Below are 7,500 nucleotides of genomic sequence, written 5' to 3' on the forward strand. Positions count from 1 at the left end.
CAACAACCCTTAATTGATTGTTGATTCTTAGGTTTTGTTTGGGGCGGCTTATTTATTGCTTCTTAAAATTACTTTGTAGTTTAAAAATTAAAATTTTTATACTAAAAAACTGCTTTAAGAAGCAGTAAGAAAGCCGCACCGTACCAAATGAAGCCTTAATCATTCAGTCTCCCCCAATCCTTCTAGAGAATACTTGTCTATGATTTTTTTCATCACTCGTATATTCTAAATCAATACTTGTTATTTTTGTTTTTATTCATGTATGTTGAACTCTTAAAAAATCAAATTTAATTGAGCTTCTCATCTTCTTCAATAGCTCATTCAGTGAACTTAATTAAAACAAAATCTTAAATTTTACTAACTTATCCATTAAACAAATTAAAATCAAGCCATTAAGAAGAGTATGACATTTAACTTTTTCTTAAGAACTTTAATGATGCCTTTCAAGTCAAAAGTTTCATCAAGGATGAAGAACCTGTAAGATCATCTTCAACCGAATTCCATACCACCGTATGTCATACGTCATTTGCTCCATTCGAACTCCAAATCGCACGCCAAATTCCGGTAGGTTTATAGTGTGACGTCAATATTGACGTCTGACTGTCACCTATACCAAAAAAATTCACTGTAGGATTTGACGAAGAAGCATGCGAAAGAGGAGAAAAGTGTGCCATGGATGATTACCTTCGCAGGAAGCGTACGAAAGAAGAAGAAATTACGTTCGATTGGAGAAGAAAGAATGCATTTGAAAGTTTTATTATATTTTGGAGTGAAAATTGGGTTTTTCGGTTGGAGATGCCCTAAGATCGTTGAAGACAATGAAAAATGAACTGCTTCTTCTGTTACAGTGTGCGATCATGGACTAAATAAATATTGTCATTTTAATAAAATTTTGCTGATAAAAAATAGTTATTTAAGCTTTCATGTTTATTTTCTTGAACCAAAAAAAAAATCAAACTAAAACAAGGGCTGTCAACAACCTCCATGACTTTCAGACGCAACAATGGCAGTCTGGCCTAATATTTTTGTCACCTTTCGCTGGCCCATGCAGAAACACATCATGCTTTATTAAAGAATATAGAGTTATGTACTTCATAAAGCTCCAAATCCAGATAACAAAGTTGCAAAGTTCAACAAAAAGCAAAAATACAATAGCCCAAAGCTAGGAGAAGATATACTTGTTCACTGTAAAATAAGGATGAAAAGAATTTAAAGAGCCATTTGCCACACGCAAACCATTTTTTTATCATTATGCTGAGGAAAAAGATTATCACATGCAGCAGCTATGAACAAGAGCTGACATACACCAAACATGTTTTGATCTATCATTCCATCTATCATTTGATTTGACATCTAAGAATATAGACAATTTAAAGTTTATTTGTAATAGCTGTTTTTAAAGCGGTTTTTTAGTATAATTTTTTTGCTAGGAAGTTACTTTAAAAAACAAAAATAAAGTTGTCTTAAGATACATATAGATATTTAGATAAAAATAGCAAATAAAACCTTTAAGAGATTTACAATATCTTAAGATATATATATATATATAATTGGTTGGTGGGCAGTGTCAGGTCAACTCAAGTTTGAACTGGGTCAGATTTGGGTCTAGGTCTATGACATATTTTCCTAAGAGGGTCGGGTTCAAGTCAGGTCAAATGATGACAAGTCATTTTCGGGTCTAACTCAAACCCGACCCCGACCCAGACCCAAAAACCTATTTTGACACCCCCTAAATAATACAACTTATATTGACTGCTATATGATCTTATATTTACATGTTTGTATTGATTTGGATTGAATGGTCACATGTATATTGTTTTTATTACTTTGCATTGATTTGAGTTGTAGGTTTTGATAACCTACTCAGCTGTTAGCTAACTCTATTATTTTATATGTTTTCAAGAAGGGGTTAGGATCCACTAGAGTGAGGTAGATCATGATTTATGCTTTGTTTTATTTTTGGCATTTTGATTTTATTCATTTATTGTTAGAAGTACCAATGAATTGATTAATCTCCTAGCTATTGTAAATCGAATTTTGAATGAATGAATATATAAATATTTTGATGTATATGATTAATAGTTGCTTCCACATAACTTATTTATATTAATAAATTATTAGAAGCTCTAATAGATCGATTAAGAGATAAAATAGACAATTCTTCTAAATTTAGGTCTTGGGGCATCATAATTAACATTTTATTAATTATTTTGTTCATAAGACTGTGCTTAATCTGAATATGCATCAAACTCATTTTCTTAGCTGATAAATAAAAATGTATAGCCTTCCGAGTCATATACTTCAAAAAATTGCCTATTCCTCATTGAAGTATAGATAATTAAAAAAATCTTATATTAGGTAATACACATTTGAGAAAATGACAAAAATAGTCTCTTGAAGTTTTATGAATGACTAAAATGATTACCAAATATATTAAAGGATTATTTTAGTCCCTCAACTCTTTAAAGAGGAACTAAAATAGTTTCATGACTATTTTGATTCCTCTTTAAGAAATTGAGAGATCAAAATGGTCATTTAATATTGCTGGGGACTATTTTGATCTTTCATAAAGATTCAATGGACCCATTTTGATCATTTTCTCATAAGCACATCATTCCCACATGATAGAGCTTCTTGCCATTAATGTTTATATTGTAAGCTCAATTCCTAAATGGAAAATAGCCTAACTTATCTTACTTTTGCATAGAGAATGGCTTCATATTTTTAAAAGCACTTAAATGGGTTTAACAAGTTGATATTTTTAAGCATGAGTATAAGGCCAATGTGTCAAGCATATATAGCTATTGATGAGATTTAAAGTTATGCCTCATGCATATATTAGAGTTAGGTTTGATTACAACCCCACCATAGGTCATCTTTCTTGGACCTTTTTCCAATTTTATGTTGATGAAATATAAACACAAAATTTTTAAATAAATTGTTCAACTTAAATTTAAATTTAATTTCAAAATATTAAAGCCTAATTAATGAAAATTTTGAGTACTTTTAAATTTCTCAGTATCCAAGACTCTTCTACTTTTGGCTTATTGTTCCGAAGTTAAACCAATTCTATTTGAAATTCTAAGAACATATCCTTCTATAAACTCTAAATCATAAAAATATTTATCACTATTTTAATTAAGAGTTTTTTCAAGAGAAATCGCTTGGGATATAATAAACTATAAGAGACATGCTTTTATGGAAAACTTGTATGTCAAAATAAAATAAACTCTAATTGATTCAAATATGATAAATAGTGGTAGATCTTTAGGACAAGCAAAATCTAATTTTCATGACTTTTTCTTATAGTTTGTAGTAGAATAATATTTACATTAAAAATATTTATTTACTTTTTGAACTCCATTAGGGTTTATGGTCATCTAGTATATGTCCTCATATGTTTTTTTGGTATATTTGCTTTCTAAATTTCCATTATGCAAAGTTCATCTAGCACAAAGAGAGGAAGAGCTACTTTAAAGAGAGAGAGAGAGAGAGAGAGAGAGAGAGAGAGAGAGAGAGAGAGTATGAGATTATATCTTTCATCATTGTAGAGAAATCTTCTTTTGGTGTTTGAGTATTGACAAAGGTAATAATCCAATTTGATTTATAGTTCATCCAATCAAAAGTTATCTTAACAAATTTTATCATTTATAACTTCTTTCTGAGCAACCGCATGCATTCAGTTTCAAGATAACTATCACACAGCCCATACTTAGTAACAGCATCAGAAGATAAAAGATTCATATTTCGTTTGAGACAGCTTTCTTACTGCTTGTTAAAACAGCTTTTTAGTATATCAATTTTAAATTTTATATTAAAATTTTGTTTTAAGAAGCAGGAAGAAAGCCGTCCCAAACGAAGCCTAAAGACTTAAAAGTTAAAACAGAAATCAATGCTTCATTATTTCAAGAGAGGTTAAACAGATAGCATTTAAAAGAAAGGTACATCCATTATCTCCCTTCAGCTAAAAACTGATCCAAAATCAAGCTGAAGGCACCATACTAGCTATAATACAAAGCTCAAAGCAGCTTCCATTAGAAGCCAAAAAAAAAAAAAATCCAAACAAGAAACGATGGCGAAATGGTGGGAAACCACACATATAAACAAGTCAATTGAAGACTGCCTCCATCATCTCTGATTGATCATCGTTGCATAGAAAGTTATCTAGGCACATGATCCTGAATTCTCTCTTCTTTCCTGGCAAATAATCTCTCGATTTCGACACTCTTGGCTACAAAATGCCTTATCTCCTCTGCAAAAAGAACAATTTCAACTAATAGGTTGACACTCCAATGCAAATGATATGAGAAGTCAAAGAAAAAACATATGGTAAAATATCAAAATTGTACCCATATGTGAAGAGCTAGTTGCATAATCGGAGAAACATACTGAGGGGCTGTTTGGTAGCACCCAGGATTTCATTTAAGTAGGATTTCATAAATCCTCTAAATCTGAATTCCGGAAATCCTTGGGGTGGGGGGTTAAATCCAGAAAATTGTTTGATAACATTCATGGTAAATCCTGTTAAATACGGTGTGACTGTTTGGCTATTCTAAAGAGGTGAGGGTGAAGAGATGATGCGAACAACGCGGCTTTCATTTAAATCCGCCAAACAAGAGAATTTCATAAATTCAGGATTTACCACGAGAAGGTGAAATTTTCCGTCAACCGCATCATTCATTTCCCGTACGATTTGGCTTTGCATTTTAGGCCGTTTGGCTGGATTTTGCTCAAATCTGCCCCAAATCTGGCCTAAATCCTGCTACCAAACAGCCCGTGACAAAAAGTAGGCAGCTTACCTTCAATCCTAACATATTTCAAAATATCATGCATCAGTACTGCTATTATATATTTGAAAAAGGAAGGATTGCCCATGAATTGGCCGGTTCCTAAGCTAAACATCTAAAAGGAACCATTATGAACCCCAGAAATGGACAATGTTGTTTGCTTATAATTGTGAATGCAAATGAAAATAGAGAGGTACCATCATAAGCTCAACAAGGTAAACAATCTCAATTTGAAGGCAGGTTAACACAATGAAATAGAATGAAGAAAAACTATGCTTGGTTGCATTTGAATTCAAAAATATCAAGCAAAGACTGAGCTATTAAACATACTGAAAACATGTAAGGGCTTCAGAGTTTTACCTGTATATGAAAATTTCATTTCCTTGTGCAATTTTATTCTGGCAGGTATGGCAGAAAGTCAAGAAATAATCAGAAGTAGAATCGCCTAATTTACAAGCAGACAACTTCATCTCCCTCAAAGAGCTGAGTCTGTTGCTGCAGCTCTCTATGATAAAATTATCAAAAATATGAGTCGTCTTCTGCTGTGGTCCATGAGAGATCACACAAGTATAGTCTTCTGATAGTTCAATCTCGCTGGCAGAAAGGTGCAAACCTCGTGGAGAATTGTCCATGCTTGGAATGGTAGAAGCCAGAGGGGATCTTCTCCCAGGAGAAAGAAGAGCCATAGCTAATTGCGAGTTCTTATTTTTTACGCCAAATTCGATTGGGGAGTGAGGAGATTCCACCAACAGAGTTCTAGAAGAAGAATTTTGGTTGATAGAGAGGACCTGAACCTTGAGCTGAGACCCAAACAATACTAATTTTTCATCAGCTTTCTCACTGCAAATAGCTTCAAGAATGGCAAGCCCGACAGGCCTGGAGTCTGTGCCACCCCATGGGTAGTATTTGACCGTTGAGCCATTTTTTAAGCAACAGGTCTTTGGTTTTCTATTTGAGAATAAGTGATCCCCAATTGAAAAGAAGGGCTTGAAGTCTAAACTGAAATTTGGCCTAGTAACAGCAGCCTGAGAATCTGAGAAGACCGTAGGAGATAAGCTCGAAAAGGGATTAATGGATGGAAACAGAAAACAAGAAGGGGGTCTCTGTGTGAGATTTCCAATGAGCGGAGTAAGTGAAATGTTGTGGGACACAACACCTTGCTTACTGCTCACTGTTTTTGATCTCTTCTTCAGCATAATACTCTTCTTCTACTCAATAGTTCATTTCGAACGGCAAGAAAAAAAAAACCTCAACTTTCAGAGGAGAACAACAGGTTTAAATGAAGGAAAAGAGGAGGCGATAGAACAATCTCTTTCCTTTCTTTCTTTTATTCCTTCTGAAACAGAAAAATTCTCCAATGGATAAAGAAGCAAAAAGCAAGAAGAAAAGAAAGAGGATAAATTAAAAAACTAAAAACTTGGTTCTCATGTGGCATGTTTCTAGAACTTCTCTCACTGTGATAATTATCCTCACGCAAACATAATCATGAATAAACAAAACCCAAAAGGTTTCTCACAGGCTTGTATAGTTCTATGGGCGTAACCCTGTGCTGTTCCGCACTAAATAAACCACCGATAACACTAGCTAAAAAGCTTTGACCTTTCTAGTCTTGTTAAACACTTCAAATCTCTGCAAAATTATTTATAAAAACAAGATTTGATTTTTACCGAGGAAAAAAGCACAGCATCCGAATTTCACTGTTATCGAGGCTCAACGTTCTCCCTCCGGTATTATCCAGATCTTGACTAATCCATTAAAATCCATATAAAATAGCAAAAAAATTAGATTTTTTTAATCGTTCAAATCAATCCTCTGCTCGTCATAACACATATCATTAACTTAGTTCCAATTACGTAAAGCAAACACAGCACACTCAACCAAACCACTTAAAACAAAAATTTACCCCAAAAAAGAAGAGAATCCAGATAAAAAACTCATAAAAAAACTGTTTTTTACTCCGGTTCCACTGGGTGGATAGTTCGAAGCATCCTCTCTCTCTCTCTCTTCTCGTCTTCGTTCACTCTCTCGGCCAAAGGAGTGGCTGTTCCACCGATAGCAGGGCCAATTTAAAGTGGAAGTCGCTGGGTTTCTCTCGAGATTGAGCCCAGGCGAGCAGGACGATGATAGCGAGCTAAGCAGAACTGACGAAGCAGATTTGCAATTTCCTTCCTTTTCAATTTTATTATTGCGGGCTGTCTCTGTACGAGTAATTTACCATTTGTCTAACCCTAACAGTGTAAGCTTGCCGATTTCATCAATGGTAGAAAATTTTTATCCCAAATTCTCAGAACATGTACTGTTATGTAAATTTATCAATTCATAGGGTGTCATGGATAATTTTTTTTTTACCAAAACCAATACTTTTGCTCCATAACCATAAGACATTCCGCCCAATCAAGTTAAACGATCAGACCAAGTCGCATAGTTAAATTGTGAATAGTTCGTATACTTTTAAAAAAGTTTTAAAATATTATTTAAAATTTACTTTTATAATTGGTCAGTAAATTTTGACAGATTATTATTAATTTGTAATTGAAAATATTTTTATTACCTAAACAAATTTACCAATTTTTTTTGGATAGAATAATATTTTTTGTTTTAATAATAGAAAATAAAATAAACTATTTTGACTTGTGTTGTAATATCTATATAAATAAAAAAATCTATATAAATAAAAATATAAAATTATGAACTATTTTATTAAAATATATAT

At 32.9% G+C, this 7,500-nt stretch overlaps 1 protein-coding gene across 3 annotated transcripts; it reads right to left on the reverse strand.

Annotated features, from left to right (window-relative positions):
- Positions 1-3,877: 3,877 nt before the first annotated feature.
- LOC110096411 (FCS-Like Zinc finger 8) lies at positions 3,878-6,947 on the reverse strand. Of its 3 annotated transcripts, none has more exons than XM_020822366.2 (3): positions 6,744-6,947; positions 5,148-6,123; positions 3,878-4,252 (listed from the first exon to the last, which is right to left on the reverse strand). In XM_020822366.2, exons 2-3 carry the CDS (start codon positions 5,981-5,983, stop codon positions 4,165-4,167), a joined length of 924 nt encoding a protein of 307 aa, XP_020678025.1. In that variant the 5' UTR covers positions 5,984-6,123; positions 6,744-6,947; the 3' UTR covers positions 3,878-4,164. The 3 variants fall into 3 exon arrangements, with proteins under 3 accessions (XP_020678025.1, XP_028551853.1, XP_020678019.1); XM_028696020.1 differs by having other exon boundaries at positions 6,691-6,947; XM_020822360.2 differs by having other exon boundaries at positions 5,148-6,946.
- Positions 6,948-7,500: the final 553 nt, after the last annotated feature.

The sequence above is a fragment of the Dendrobium catenatum genome, unplaced genomic scaffold (assembly GCF_001605985.2).
Source record: "Dendrobium catenatum unplaced genomic scaffold, ASM160598v2 fragScaff_scaffold_716, whole genome shotgun sequence".
Classification (NCBI taxonomy): domain Eukaryota; kingdom Viridiplantae; phylum Streptophyta; class Magnoliopsida; order Asparagales; family Orchidaceae; genus Dendrobium; species Dendrobium catenatum.